The sequence below is a fragment of the Eumetopias jubatus genome, unplaced genomic scaffold (genome assembly GCF_037043125.1).
Source record: "Eumetopias jubatus isolate StellerSeaLion01/CBP00866 unplaced genomic scaffold, mEumJub1_p1.0 scaffold_3, whole genome shotgun sequence".
Taxonomy (NCBI): domain Eukaryota; kingdom Metazoa; phylum Chordata; class Mammalia; order Carnivora; family Otariidae; genus Eumetopias; species Eumetopias jubatus.
Window position 1 is genome coordinate 35,014,998 of NW_028274809.1, and position 16,507 is coordinate 35,031,504.

General features: G+C 36.9%; 1 protein-coding gene across 5 annotated transcripts in view; it reads left to right on the top strand.

The window, feature by feature from the left end:
* Positions 1-16,507, top strand: part of ORC2 (origin recognition complex subunit 2) — a 43,013-nt gene that overhangs the window by 18,851 nt on the left and 7,655 nt on the right. For all 5 annotated transcript variants that reach the window (XM_028122657.1, XM_028122649.1, XM_028122667.1 and 2 more), the window contains 9 exons: positions 687-779; positions 1,324-1,355; positions 3,983-4,043; positions 6,101-6,294; positions 7,521-7,619; positions 10,119-10,228; positions 12,478-12,610; positions 13,470-13,566; positions 16,332-16,478. In XM_028122657.1, the coding sequence (XP_027978458.1) occupies positions 687-779; positions 1,324-1,355; positions 3,983-4,043; positions 6,101-6,294; positions 7,521-7,619; positions 10,119-10,228; positions 12,478-12,610; positions 13,470-13,566; positions 16,332-16,478 (966 nt within the window). The remainder of the gene's footprint in view (positions 1-686; positions 780-1,323; positions 1,356-3,982; positions 4,044-6,100; positions 6,295-7,520; positions 7,620-10,118; positions 10,229-12,477; positions 12,611-13,469; positions 13,567-16,331; positions 16,479-16,507) is intronic.

Below are 16,507 nucleotides of genomic sequence, written 5' to 3' on the forward strand. Positions count from 1 at the left end.
TGTGATGGGAGATTTAAGAGTTTTTGAAGCATAAAATTTTAAATATACACGGCTTCCATTTGATTTTAGATCCTATTTTCTGGCCATTCTTACCCCTAACAAAGATATGCCTCAAATATATATGTTAAAGAAATGGAAAGAGTGTAAAATTGTCTATGGATAGGAGAGGGAGAGAGAGTGACAATTATAGAAAGCAGTAAGGTCAAAACTGTTTATTTGTATTTTCTTGAGACATCTGTAGATAATTGAAAGAAGACTTAAGATGCTTGGAATATAGCAAATAAAGGTAAGAGGCAGTACTTAATATGGGTAGGTTTATTTATCTTCCTGGTAATAGTAGCAGGCAGGTTTCTTTTTTTCCCCCCCTAAGAATTTATGTAAGTGAAGGGCACCTGGGTGGCTCAGTTGGTTAAACAACTAACTCTTGATCTTGGCTCAGGTCTCATGGGTCATGGGATTGAGTCCCACATCAGGCTCCATGCTCAGTGGGAGTCTGCTTGAAGATTCTCCCCTCTGCCCTTCCCCCTACTCTTGAGCACATGTGCGCTCTGTCTCTCTCTCTCTTCGTCTAAAATAAATGAATCTTTAAAAAAAATAACTTTATAAGTGAAATAAAGCTATTTCCCCCCTTAACCTGCTGTCATCCATTAAAGATTGTTTTATATATTTCTTTTGTCTGTTTACAGCTTCAGAACTAGCAAAAACACCAAGAAAAAATGTTTCATTCAGTTTGAAGAATGATCCTGAGATTATGATAAACATTCCTCAGTGTAGTAAGGGTAAGATTTTACCTCAGTTCTTTGAATAGAGTTTTCGTAGTTGCTTCAAGTTATGCTTGAATTCCTTGTCTAAATGCATTGTTACATATTTCTGTTCTGAAAATTCATTCAACAAAATGCAGTTAATACCCAATTTGTGCCTTAGTATGCCCATATTTAGCTATCAATAAAAGGGGGAAATAACTGCTGATTGAAGTTGTGCAAATTGACAGGGCCAATTAGAAACACTCTTAAAACCCTATTACTGGAGGGTATGTGTTGTGGTGAGCGCTGTGTGTTGTGTAAGACTGTTGAATCACAGACCTGTACCCCTGAAACAAATAATACATTATATGTTAATTTAAAAAAAACACCCTATTATCATTTGCTTGAGTAAGCCAAGTGTTCATGGAGGATTTGCTTTAGCCACATTCTATTTGAAATGAGGCTTTGGGGGTTTGGAAGTCACAGTTTGTGGAGAATTGTGGAGCAGTTTAATGAAACTAGACTATGATGAAAATTGAAGTACTTATGGTAAGTAATGCCTTTTTGTTTTATTCTTTAGGGAATTCTGCTTCAGACAAAGTTCAGTTGAAGGTAAGCAATGACTGAAAACAAGCAAAAACTTCAGTGTTACAAGGACATGATGAAAAATAGCCTTCATCTCTTAATTTATATAGTGCTTTACAATTTACAGGTATTTGCCAATTAGACACCTTATATTAGATGAAGAATCTGAGGTTCAGAGAGGTGAAGTGACTTGTCTTAAGTTCATCTAACTGGGAAGGAGAAAAGATGAAAAATGAAGCCAGGTCTTCTACACCTAACTGCTGTGCCATTTCTGTGTCAGAACTATCCCTGGGTATTTTCATCTTAGTAGAGCTGGCCTGGAAATTTTATGGGTTTGGTTTTGTTTTGTTTTGCTTTGCTTTGCTTTTATACATAGTGTTCTTTTGTTTCTTGAGGGAATAATGCCAAGATCCATTAAATCCATTAATATATCCTTTCATAATTTACATTTGAAAACAAAGTTGGTTTTGGTAAATTTGTTCTAGGGTAGCTGAAAAGAATTGACAATTTTTATCCTCTCCTTTGTGTTTTTGTGATTTTGTTTTTTCATTATGCCTTGTCAAGTGGCCCTGTCTGAATATGAGCAAGCCCAGATGGGCATGGATGAATCCAGCACAATGAGTATGTGAGTGGTGAGTGTGTCCAGGCTTGGATGGCTATAAATTTAGACATGCCTGGAATTGTGCATAGGCTAAGTTTGGGGAACCCCTTATAAGAATGAGTATAGACATTCAGGGCCATGGTTATGACCTGTGTGCAAATGTCCTATTTACAAGTCTAGATGTGAGATTAGACATGTTAGAGCCTCTTTTGTCTTTGATAATGCTTTTTTCCTGTATTATATCTTGTATACTGTATCACTACGAAAGAATAAAACTCATTCCCATAATCCAGTCAAGAATATAGATATATTAGCACATTCTTTTTCAAGGTGTGGATCACAACAGATAAGTGGATCTTGTCAGTTACCCCAAGAAACCATCAGAAAACCTACCACAATAAGAGACAGCATCCCAGTAGCAATCTTAGTGCACTGTCTTAGAAGGGAGGGGGTTCAGGAGAGAATATGTATAGGGCTCGGGGATCTGGACTCAAAAGGCTTCAGGCACAGCTATCAAGATGGGAAACTGATATTAGACAAAACTCATTACAAGATATTTGAGGATTGGTGGACACAGAAAAGAGAGGGTCTTAAACTGAGTCCTGATGAATGAACTATTGCTTGATAAACTGGTTGCCCTGCTGAGTCATCTATTATCCTGATGGGAAAACAGGTTGCCCAAATGAGCAAACTGTCTAGATAAGTTAGTTTGCAAAACTTTCTGTAGCAAACACTGAAGTTATTTATTAGTTTATAGCCTTACCTTTTTGAGCAAGAATTATCCAAAACGGTTATTTTGACACAGGTGTTCTCATACCTGATAATCTATATGGAGGCAGGCTGTCTCAACTTTCAGTCTTGAGATGAGTTTATGACCTGCAGTTTAAAAAATGAGATAGAATAAAATTGAAAATGTCTATTTTGTAAGTATTATTTCATTATAAATTGTTTCAGTTGTATACTGTGTGCACATGTGGATCAAGATGTGCAAAATATAAAAACATTTTTTAAGGATCTGGATCAAAAAAGTTTATATACTTTATAAACCCATTGGGCTCAGTTCATTTATTATAGTACTATTCTTAATATCCCAAATCAGAATGTATTAACATATGAAACTAGCACCAAAAACCTATCACAAGACAATAGACTTCAATTTTTTGTCATAATTTCATATTGCCAAAACAACACAGGGAATTTATCTTTTTATCAATACTGTTAAAAATTAACATGTATACAAAAGTGGGCATTTTAATGTGCTAGAAATTTATTGGTGTTAGAGTATTATATTCTGTGAGGAAAAGAAAGACTTTATACTTCTGTAGTGTTTAAAAATTTTTAACATAATGGAGTAAAATGTATAGATCTCTTTCTCTTCTCCTCACAGAAGGTAGTACTTTAACACCAGTGAATTTCAAGCACATTAAAAGGCCCACTGCCATATGCATAGTAGTGCCCATTTCTTCACTTACTCATTATCACTGGATATTATCAGTTGTTTTTTTCAAGATTTTATTTATTCATTTGACAGAGAGAGACACAGCAAGAGAGGGAACACAAGCAGGGGGAGGGGGAGAGGGAGAAGCAGGCTTCCCGCTGACCAGGGAGCCCAATGCGGGGCTCGATCCCAGGACCCTGGGACCATGACCTGAGCCAAAGGCAGACGCTTAACGACTGAGCCACCCAGGCACCCCTGGATATTATCAATTTTTAAAAAAGAAATATTCTGCTAATCTGATGGGTGAAAGTGGTTCAAAAGGCTAATTCATATACTTTTTTATATTTTTTTCTTTACATAATAAAAAGTACTTTATAGATGTCTGAAATACAACTTCTACAATCACTCTAGGAATCCTTTGGAATTTGTTGTATTGTTTTTGTTGCTTTCTGCTATTTTTTCCTAACAGTCATTTGTCATTGTCTTCTAATTCCAAGGTAGTCTAATGAAAACAAAATATTTTTCTTGTGTAGCCTCTTCCACTCATCCATCATTAATTTACATGTCATCATTGTGATTTGATTATTGAAACTGTTTTGCTTTATTTTTAAACAGAACAGCGATAAAAGTGAATTTCTGTCAACAGCACCTAGTGGTCTAAGGAAAAGATTAATAGGTATGTATTTCTTTTTAAACTGAGTTTTTATAAAAAGCACCTAAAAAGGAGGCAGTAATGGTTTAGTGTGTAGGTTCTAGTCTTAGACTGCTTGTTTTTTATCTTTGGCCTGCCACTTACAGAGACCTCTCTGTGGCTTAGGTTTTTCATTTACAAAATAGGGATAATAATTGTACTAGCCCTGGAGTTCTGAGAGTAACGGAAATAAAAGATGTCAAAAGTGCTTAGTATAGTGCTTGACCTTGATATGTGTTTCACAGGTGTTAGCTGTTATCTTTTTTTTTAATTTATTTTTTTAAAGGTTTATTCATTTGAGGGGTGCCTGGGTGGCTCAGTCATTAAGCGTCTGCCTACGGCTCAGGTCATGATCCCAGGGTCCTGGGATCGAGCCCTGCATTGGGCTCCCTGCTCAGCGGGAAGCCTGCTTCTCCCTCTCCCACTCCCCCTGCTTGTGTTCCTGCTCTCTCTGTCTCTCTGTCAAATAAATAAATAAAATCTTTAAAAAAAATAAAGATTTATTCATTTGAGAGAGTGCATGGTGGGGGGGGGAAGCCTACTCGCCATGGAGCGTGGAGCTCTAGAGCTCTATGTGGGGCTCCATCTCACCATCCTGAGATCATGACCTGAGCCGAAATCAAGAGTGAGTCGGATGCCCAACTGACTGAGCCACCCAGGTGCCCCTATCTATTTTTTTTTTTTTTAAGTAAGCTCTAGGCCCACCATGGGGCTTGAACTCATGACCCTGAGATCAAGAATCATCCTTTTTAGAGAGTAGGTACATTTCCTCTTCCTTCTCAGTCACCACCAAACATGTAGGAGGTATATATGTAAATGAGGTGGAAGCATTTTCTGGTTCGTACTGCTACTTCTATCCCATGCATCTACCATGGGCAGCAGTCAGTGCAAATATGAATCTGCTAAAGTATATGCCCACAAAATCAAGTCCTTTTTTTTTCTTCCTTTAGATCTGTATTTATTATATGCTGACTCTGGATATTCTGAAATATATCCGTTGCTCAAATTTGATATACTGATTTGGTTAAAGTTCTTTCACTCATATTTCGGAAGTTAACAAAAGTTTTATACTTATTTTGTTGAGTGTAAAACTAGTGTTATCCTTACTTTATGAGTATAAAACTAGCTTTATTATTTCTGGAGAGTAGTGGAGGTTGCTATGGTTTGTTTAAAAATAAAATTCTTATATCAGCTCTGGGATGGAATGTGCCTATGTATTACTAACACTTATAATAGTAGCTACCATTTATTGAGTCAGGATGGCATTTTCTGTATAGGCAGCAACAGAAAATTCTACAATAATGGCTTAAGCCTTAAACACTTAATTATCTCACATCATGAAAAGTCTAGGGATACACCGTTCCATGGTTGAGGTAAGTCAGCAGTGTCATAAAGGACCCACGTTCTTCTAGTCTTCTTGTTTGCCAGCAGCATTTTTCATCTGTAGGTTTGATGCTTCATATTGCAAATGGCTTCTTTACCTCTAAGCTATTGGTATAAATAAGGGGCTTTCCCTCCATAAGTGAGAGAAATCTTTTCCAGAAGCTTCTAATTTCCCCTCAAGTTTCATTGATCAGAGGGTTACATAGCCAATCCTGGTTGCAAAAGAGGCTGGGAAAACAAGTATCTGGCAGAGGAAAAGATAATTACCAAGATTATTTATTCCTTAGGGTGAGACACATTGCCACATTTTACAAAATTGGAGTTCGTTAGCAAGGAAGAAGAAAAGAAATGATACTAGGTATGATTGACAGTTTCGGCCACAGTTCCCGGGTGTGAGGCATTGTGGGTTGCTTTACATACCTTTCAGTGTGATCTTCCCAGTGGTTCATTAAATTAGGCACTATGAGCCTCATTTGATAAATGAGGAAATTGGTGCTCAGAAAACTTTACATAATAACTAGCTCTGGTGAAATCATCAGCAAGTAATGACAAAACCAGGAGTGAAATTCTCTTATTTCAAAGTCCACGCTCTTTCCATTACCCTTCAGTGCCTTTCTTGTCAAACTGTCAAATTTTCCCAATTGCTTTCCCCCCCACAGTTCCAAGGTCTCATTCTGACAGTGAAAGTGAATATTCTGCTTCCAACTCAGAAGATGATGACGGGGTTGCACAAGAATATGAAGAGGACACTAATGAAGTCATATTGAGCCAAAAGATTCCATCTCAGAATAGAGCCATTTCAGCTCCTATTTGCAAAGAAACACCTTCTAAGAAAATGAAAAGAGATAAAACAGTAAGTGGAGTCTTTAACCTTAAAGAAAAATTATGGAATATCTTAAAGCTAAGCCACCCTAAAAGAGATTCAAATGGGGGATCAACATAATTTTTCTTTACTTCTTTATTTTCTCAGTCTTTTGCATAAATGCCTATCTATATTTGCGTCTATTTCTGAACTTTCTTTTTGGCCTGTCTGCATTCATATTCATGTACCAGTGCCATATGCTAAAGGTGACATCTCAATTCAGTTGTATAAAAATGAGCTTTTAAATAAATTTTGATTGGATAATTGGAAGCAGAACTTCTCAGTGAATACCTTTTTATATAGATTTGTTTTTGTAACATTGTTGATATATTCAAATCAATATAAATAGTAAGTGAAGTGGCTGTGGATCCATGTTGAGTTGTTTGGAAGAACGTTGTAAGCACCATGGCCTGAGAAAAGGCTAATTATCTGGTGTTCTGTATAAAGATTTAGAGCAGTCTAGGAAGCCTACTGCTTGAAAGCTTTTCCATCCCTTCTTACCACCATGGAGGTTAGTCCTGCCGCAAGTCCTCAGAACAAGCAGTGAGCCATTTTACTGGAACGGTAGGCAGGTCTTTTACTTTACTGTTGATATCTTCCTCATTTTCAGTTCTTCGACTGTCCTGATATTAAAAGATTTGTTAGAACTTTGTGAGGCAAAATGAAGGTCCCGATAGTTGTAAAACTCCCTTTTCTTTAAGTCTGAATGGAAATTTTATGTTGGAGTTTTTATGTTGGAACTTAGGAATCGTTTCAGACTACTTCAATCTAGTCATTTCTTTAACTTTTATGACCCCTAAGAGTTACTCAGTTTTACTACTAGAATTAAATGTCCTTGGTTCTTAATCTGTATTGTTGCTTCGAAAAGAAAATAGTGCCAAATAAAGAATTTCACCTATTTTATGCTAATGTTACTGTCTAGTTTTGATATAAGACAAACATCTAGGGATGCCTGGGTGGCTCAGTTGGTTAAGTGGCTGCCTTCGGGCTCAGGTCATGATCCCAGAGTCCTGGGATTGAGCCCTGCATCAGGCTCCCTACTCAGGGGGGAGTCTGCTTGTCCCTCCCCACCTCTTGTGCTCTTGCTTGCATGCACTCTCTCTCTCTCTTTCCTCTCTCCCTCCCCCTCTCAAATAAATAAAATCTTTAAAAATAATTTAAAAAAATTTTTAAAAACATCTGAAACTAAGAATTGATTTTGCTCTATTCACTTTCAGAGTGATTTGGTAGAAGAATATTTTGAAGCTCATAGCAGTTCAAAAGTTTTAACCTCTGACAGAACACTGCAGAAACTAAAGCGAGCTAAACTGGATCAGGTATGTTGTAAGGAAGTTACTTCTACATTTTTTTTTTTTTATTGTGAGATAAAAAGTACACTGCATAAACAACAAATTTGAAGGGTAAGTTTACATAAACAGAATTATTGTCCTGATAAAATGAAACACAAATTAATGTGACCTATTACATATTATATGAAATGGTAAATGGTTCACTTGAATTCTGTTTGACATACAGTAATTAAATTTTTCTCTCTACTTTATCATTTCTTCAGGATTTATGATAATCATCAGGCCATAGTTTCTTTGATATCCATGTAGCTTTAACCCACATATTCATTGAACTGCACACTGGTTGTAAAATAGACTGTGACCTGACTCTTTTAGTTACAAACCTTGCAAAGAGCAGAGCAGATCTGCTTCTTGATATTAATGGAATAACCTGCTCAGTTCTGTAAGGTAACAAGATTACTATATACTATAGTTCTGGTATCTTATTTTATAAAAAATACCAGTTATACTCGGGGTTTTGACTGAGAGAGAAGACAGAACTCATTTGAGTGAGAAAATCTTTTGAGTAGAAAGTGAGGTTGATAATCTGAGTCAAGAAGAAATTATTATTGGCTCAAAGAGTATTGAGACTTATTATTTGTAAACTAGAATTTTTGCAGTTTTCTATGGTATCCAGGGCTTTTCACAGATACAGAAAAGAGGAGGATATAGGGTAAGCTGCTATGACCTAGAAGACCTGATGCTCTATGGTTGTTTTTGTTACCTGGCTTATTGGTAATCAGATTCAGATCAGAGACTAGCTGAAAACATGTCAAGAAGCCAGGTTGTTCCAGGGAGCAGATGAAATTAACATCTGCTTAGTGCATGTATTTCTGTATAAGCAACATGGGAGAAGGATACATGGGTCTAGAGTTAAAGCAGGATTTCATAGGACTGAGATGCTGAAAGACCTAAAATGAAAGGAACACCTGTTACCAATAATGAGGGACGGGAAGGTCTTTCATTGACTGTGACATAGTTAACCAACTCGACCCTTTAGTATTAAAAAAATATTTTACTTAAGGCATAGAATCATGGAAACATGGTAGCGCCAAAGTAAAATGCATATACAGCTTTTTGCTAGAGTTTTCATTTCAGAAAGTGAGCTGTGTGATTCACCAGCATGAATTTCTAAATTTTGGGTACAGAGCAATGTACCTTCCTCAGTTTATTTACATTATCTTTTAAAAAAATTTTGCCATACTGGGGTGGCTGGCTGGCTCAGTCAGTAAAGCATGTGACTCTTACTCTTGGGATTGTTTGAGTCCCACATTGGGTGTGGAGATTACTTAAAAATAAAATCTTACTTACTTACTTACTTACTTATTTATTTAATTTTAAGTCCTCTTCACACTTTCACGACCCTGAGATCAAGAACTGAGCTGAGATCAAGAGTTGGATGCTTATCCAACTGAGCCACCCAGGTGCCTCTTAAAAATAAAATCTAAAAGAAAAAAACAAAAAACTTTGCTGTACTTATCAAAGATGGATTTGTTAGAAGAAGCTTTTAGGGGTAAAAGCTTCTGGTGGGCATCTGTGACCCTTGATCTTGGGGTCATTGGTTTGAGCCCCACGTTGAGGATAGAGATCACTTAATAAATAAAAGTTAAAAAAAAAATCAAACGTTAATGGGGCATCTGGGTGGTTCAGTCAGAAGAGCCTCTGACTTGACATCAGGTCTTGCTTGATCTCAGGGTCATGAGTTCAAGCCCTGTGGTGGGCATGGAGCCTACTTAAAAAAAAAAATAGCTTTTGGAAGAGAATGATACAGGCTTATTTTACTAGTGATAATGGTAAATTATAAAGAACTTTTAATATTTTCTGGGAATTCGTATTTCATTGTTACCATAAGATTTCACATTTCATCAAATTCATAGGTTTTTAAAAATCTGTCTGGATTTGTTGTAAAAGCCGGGAGGCAGGTTTAATCATCTTCTTACGGTAATGATCTTAGAAATTAAAGCCTTATGTTTGGAATTTATAATCATAGAAATGGTTCTAGACAAAACTTGGGAAGTTCTTTACTGTTACATATTTGTACTGAAAACAGTAATTAAAACTTTTTAAGAAAACGAGTGCCGGGGGTTGCTCATTTGGTTGGGCATCTGGCTCTTGGTTTTGGCTGGCGTCATGATTTTAGGGTCGTGGGATCGAATCCCGTGTTAGGCTCCACACTAGGCGTGGAGCCTGCTTGGGATTCTCTCTTTCCCTCTCCCTCTGCCCCTCCCCCTGCACTCATGCACATGCTCTCTCTCTCTCGCTCTTGATCTCGCACTAAGAAAAAATTTTTTTAAAGAAAACAAATACTTAAATCATACTTGAAATATTATGTGTATTCAGTTGATGCGCTCATTACCAAACCTGATTACAGTAATATTTCCACTAATGGCCCCTTTTAACCTCTACCTCTAGTGAAATATTTTTAGTTTGGATTGATTTTGATGTAAATGGTTTGAGAATGATTTTCTTCCCTTCTTTTTTTTAAAGCAAACTTTGCGTAACTTACTGAGCAAAGTTTCTCCTTCCTTTTCTGCTGAACTTAAACAACTAAATCAACAATATGAACAATTATTTTATAAATGGATGTTGCAGTTACGGTATGTACTGTTATTATTTCATACCCTTGTAAAATAACAACATATTTATATCTGTTAAAGCAATTTAACATTAAGTTTTCTTTTTACAATCAACTTGATAATTTTTATATATAAAAATTTGAAAAAAATAGGTATTTTCCTAATTTTATGACTCACATGTAGAAATTTCATACAGTATGACTCATCTTAAATTCTAGTTTTCAAGAAATGTGTCTAAATTTATCAGATGTGAAAGCCACTGGTAAAATAACTTAGAATTTCTTAGAATTCTAAGTTACTACTTATAAAAGTATTTGAAAATCTAATTTGTCAAGAGTGCTAAGATCAGTGACATTTAAGTCCAGTTTTCCACAGCAAAGTTCCTAAAAAGAAATATTTATTTTAATCTCATTCTATTTTCATGTACTACAGATTTTCAGAATTTTGTGATATCTGTCCTATAAACATTATTTTACCATTTTAAAATTATTTCTTAGAATATTTTTTCAATTTTACCATTTTTCAGATACTTCATTAAAATAACTAGAAGAATTATTAAACTGTTTTTACTATAATTACTTTTATACTTTTATTAAAAAGGATCTTAGTATAAGGAAGTGCTCAAAAAGTATGCTACTGTAAATATATACTCACAGTTACATAGTCACTGGAATAAGTAAGAAGGCAGGTCCACAAAGCAATAAACACAGAAATTGACACAATTTTCCCCATTGATCCTGGTTTTCTTTTGCCAATAATACATCAGTGTTATGCTTACCTTCCCTGCTAGGACCTCAGCTTCTCTCAATAACTATTTATAGATCTGTTCATTATAAATTTGTAAAGTAGCTCTTCACTCTGATCCCATCCCCCAGAGACCAGTTCCTCCTTCCAGTATGTCAACTCTGATAACTTGTTCAGCTTTGCTTCCCAGCCTAGACCTCAGTCAACTACTTCAATAGAATTGCCAACTCTCTGAATTCCCTTTTTTTCCGCTGCTGCTACCTTGCTAATCTCTACTTGGGGGTTATTGCGTTTCTTCTATTTCTAGGCTCCCCCTGCAATGCTACAGAGCACCATGTAAATACTGTTTCTGATTGACGTCTATGAACAATCATGGAGTCAAGTTTTAGTTTGACTCATAGTGCTTGGTGTTCTGGATCTTCTTACTCTCTTGGCTTTTGTTGCTTTTTGCATGTCAAAAACTCCCATAATTGTATCCCTGGCCCAGCCCAGGTACTACTCCTTAGCAGCAGATATGGGTATCTCAATGTATGTTGGAGGTTTCCATGTGGATGTCCTGTAAATAATTCAGTATACATAAAACTTAACTACTCTTAAATCCATCATTCCCACCTGCCCCTGCAACCTGGCACAATGAATGTCACCCCATTCATGTAGTTGCCCATGCCAGTAAAACAAGTTATTCTGAAATACTCTTTTGCTCACCTTCCACATCTAACCACTCTCCAAATCCTATTGATTGGACATGTAAAGCTCTTGACAACTACTATTTTTCTCCATAACACCTAATTCAGGTCCATAGTTTTTGGCAGTTTTGTCTCTCCTTCTCTCCGTTCTCCCTGTTCAGCCAGTACTATCTTCCTGAAAATACCATGCTACTTTCCTACTTAAAACATTTCAGTTAACACCTGAGTGATTACTTTTAAATGGTCATTGTCCTTGGGGCGCCTGGGTGGCTCAGATGGTTAAGCGTCTGCCTTTGGCTCAGGTCGTGATCCCAGGGTCCTGGGATCGAGTCCCGCATCGGGCTCCCTGCTAGGCGGGGAGCCTGCTTCTCTCTTTGCTTCTGCCTCTCTCTCTCTCTCTCTCTCTCTCTCTGAGTCTCATGAATAAATAAATAAAACATTAAATGGTCATTGTCCTTGAAATAAAATTTAATGTCTTAGTTGACTTAAACAAGACCTTTGTGACCTGGCCTCTGCTAACGTTTCCTGTTTAATCTATCAATTAAAACTGCTTCAGCCTGTGGAACAGTTAGTGCCTTGTCCCTGCTGTTCTCCCTTACCTCCAGCCAGCCATCACTTGAAAGGTAATAAAGAGCTGGAAAGAAAGCTACTGAAGTTGGAACTGAAGTTTGGTGTACAGATAATAGAACTGTGCTTCTACTGTGTCTAAGGGGGAATCAGTGTAGTTACTTAGTCATCCCAGTCCTTTCTGTATTCTTTATCAACTTAAAGAAACTAGCTGATTATAAAAAATTAAGAGATACCAAACTTTAATTTCATGAATGCTATCTTTCCTAACAGCCTGGGGTTCAACATTGTGCTTTATGGTTTGGGTTCTAAGAGAGATTTACTAGAAAGGTTTCGAACCACTGTGCTGCAAGATTCCATTCACGTTGTCATCAACGGCTTTTTTCCTGGAATAAGTGTGAAATCGGTAAGTTTCAAAAACGTTAAAAGGAGCAATATTATATCCCTGCCAATCCATACCCCTACATTAATGAGGATGCTACTTCTCATTCTGGAACATTCAAATTTTTTTAGCCTTTCCACTAGTAGGATTGCATAGTGCTTAAGATCATATGTTTGGACTCAGGGTTCTAGCTTTGAATCCTCATCTCTGAATTTCCTACTTTGTAACTGATAAATGTATTAAATCTTAGAGAAATGTTAGTTTTGTTTACTATCCCAAATACCAACAGTACTTCTCTGAAAGACAGGATTATGGAAGACTTCGGGTTTATTATGCTTTTGTGTCACTTTGGTACTCTAAAAGTAATAATATAAGTAATAGTTTGTAGTTTCATAATGCATTTATTATAGATCATTTTCAGTGCAAATGCTCATGTCTTTTCATCATTTGAAAACTAAACCTTGTGGTGCTGGATATTAACCGATGCAGTATTCCTCTTTAAGGGTGTTTGTCTCCTGTTTCCTCCGATGGGGTGTGGCCCCCTCAGGTCCCCCATGTCGGTGGGGGTGTGGCCCTCAGGTCTCCCATGTCGGCGGGGGTGTGGCCCTCTCAGGTCCCCTGTGTCAGCTGGGGTGGTGTTTCGCTACCCTCTCACCTGTACGTCTTCGCTCTTCTTCCATGTTCCATTTTAGCTCTAACTTACGCCAAAAGATGAACTAGATATACTTAAGTACCAGTAGAATTTTTTAAGTGGTGTTTCAGACTTGATGGGAAATCTAAATGCATTTTTAACTTATAAAAAAGGATTGATTTGTTAGTTGTATTTATACTGTATGACAGAACAAGTAGTGATTGATGTACTTCTTGCACTTTGATGATACAGATCCTGAATTCTATAACAGAAGAAGCCCTTGATCATGCGGGCACTTTCCGCAGTGTACTGGATCAGCTGGACTGGATAGTGAACAGATTGAAAGAAGGTAACATGAAGTAGATGCTCTAGTTTTAGGGTAAAGCTAAGCATGCACTTCTATTTATTCGTGTACAGGTAGATGGTCCCCACCTTAAAATGGATTGACTTACCATTTTTTGACTTTATGATGGTGCAAAAGCAATATGCATTCACTAGAAATCATACTTCGAATTTTGATCTTTTCCTGGGCTAGTGGTATGTGGTACTACACTCTTCTTGTGATCCTGGGCAATGACAGAGATCCACGGCTCCCAGTCAGCCACATGAGCATGCAAGTAAATAACCAATAAACTTATAACTATTCTGTACCCATACAACCATTCTCTTTTTAAATTGCAGTCTTCAGTAAATTACATGGGACATTCAACACTATTATAAAATAGGCTTTGTGTTTTTGCCCAACTGCAGGCTAACATAAGCATTCTGAGTACATTTAAGGTGGGCTAGGCTAAGCTATGATGTTTGGTAGGTTGAGTGTATTAAATGCATTTTCGACTTATATTTTCAAGTTAGGATGGGTTGATTGGGACATATCCCCATCTAAAACCAAGGAAAATCTGTATTATTGTATACAAAAATGTGGATTTCAGTAACACTTATCTCAATGCTGATTTAGATTTCTCTGAAATAATTTGTCCTTTCTTTTTTCCACAAAGTTTTTCTGTGAACTTCACTTAAACCTAACAGGAAAGAATTGCTCATACTATCTTGAATTTGTATAACCAAAGGCCTATTATTTCAGAATAGTTTTCAGGTTTTACTTGGCCCATGTGAAATGCCCCCAGGTGATAGGTGCATCTCTGGTATTTTTATATTGTTTAATATTTTTATAAAACATTTTTCTCTCTCTAATTGGAGTAACATTGCATTTGAATAGTTTCATACACTAAAATCTGTGGAATGGAAAAAAAACATTTAAAGATTTTATTTATTCATTTGACAGAGAGTGCTGGGAGAGTGGCAGGCAGAGAGGGAGAAGTAGGCTCCCCACAGAGCAGGGGGAGCCCGATGTGGGACTAAACCCCAGGACCCTGGGATCACGACCTGAGCCGAAGGCAGTCACTTAACCAACCGAGCCGCCCAGGCGCCCCATTTTTGTTACTCTTTTGGTGTGAATGTTTTAGCTATGTGAGCATTTCAGAAAATTAAAAATAAAATTATTAGGGTCCCACAGTTGACAGTCATTAAAAGAGTTTTTTTTTTTTTTTTTTTAAGATTTTGTTTATTTGAGAGCGAGCGAGCACAGAGGCAAGTGAAAGGGAGAAACAGACTCCCTGCTGAGCAGGGACCCCGATGCGGGACTCAATCCCAGGACCCCGGGATCATGACCTGAGCCGAAGGCAGATGCTTAATGACTGAGCCACCCAGGCGCCCCTAGTCACTTAAGAATTAAAAGGAGTGGGGTGCCTGGGTAGCTCAGACAGTTAAGTGTCCGACTCTTGGTATCAGCTCAGGTCTCGATCTTAGGGTGGTGAGTTCAAGCCCTGTGAGGCTCCACGCTGGGCATGGAACCTACTTAAAAAAAATAATAATAATCTGATGGAGAATTTTGATATTGTTTATATGCTCATGAAAATAGGTGCCTAAGTCATTTTATATGTATATATTCATATATAATGCCTATTTTATATATTTATATAAAACATTTGTAATTATATAAATTTTAATTATATACATTTGCATATGGGTATATAATTTGAATATATAACTAATTACACGATTCATAATTAAATTTATAGTATAAGGCACATGATGTAAATATGTCAACATTTAAGTATAATTCAACTATAAAATAGAAATGTTTACAATTTAAATACTGATGATCATGGTGGCTTCTAGATTTTCCAAATGTTGTCAGAATCTTTGTTGCTATATTGTCTCTTGTCCCTCTAGCCCCTTTGGGAGAGAAATTTAGTCTAAAAGGCTCATCCTCCATTATGTCCTATTTCTTAACAACTCCAGAGAGACTTATCAATGGCTTTTGAACATGTATAGGACTTCTTCCATCATAAGAAAAGGTTTACTTGATTCTGCTGCCCTTCTGCACTTTTATTTTCCTAGTTCAGTGATTTCAGAGTTTTTGAAGACATATCCTGCTTTCTGCTTTTTACCTATTTCCTTAATTTCTTACTTCTGTGCTACCTGAACTATATGCTTGAAGATCACCTGTAATTTCTTACTAAACACAGGTGGCCTTGGCTCATCCTTTATCTTGATCTCTGCAAGTATTTAATGGTTTTGACAGCCCCATCCTCCAAATTCTGCCTTCATTGACCTTTAAGACATTTTTTACTTCTCTGAGTTTCCTGATGCCTTGAGCAATATCCTAAATTCCACCCCCTCCCTTTTTTTTGTCTTCTTTGGCTTTTGTGATAATCAGGGTTTTCTCTCTTAATGCCTAGTGAGAACTTTTGGTGTGTGTGTGTCCCCTCCCCACTCCTGCCCTGCAATGCAACATGTCCAGATTTACCTCCAACCCAAAATGCATCTTCCCTTATTTCCTGTGCCTTATTGAAACTGTTTTATGATATGATTCAGGAGCTAACCATTCAACATCCAGTGCTTACTGATTTTCAGTGAATTTCCTTAAGACTTTAGTAATCTTTTGCCTCTTTTGAGGGGCTGATATCTTCTCAAATTACATACCTCTATGCAATAGTTACTTTGTCCCATACTATTCTTTGACACATCTTTTAATACGTAGGCATTGTGTGTGGTAAAGACTTTACAAATACTCCTTGTAAATAATAATTGAATTGTCTTTCCTTTTAGATTCTTCTTTAGAACTCTTCCTTCTCATCCACAATTTGGATAGCCAAATGTTGAGAGGAGACAAAAGCCAGCAAATTATTGGACAATTGTCATCTTTACGTAACATATATCTTATAGCATCTATCGATCACCTCAATGCTCCTCTCAGTAAGTATTGCCATTTTTCTTTCTCAGGA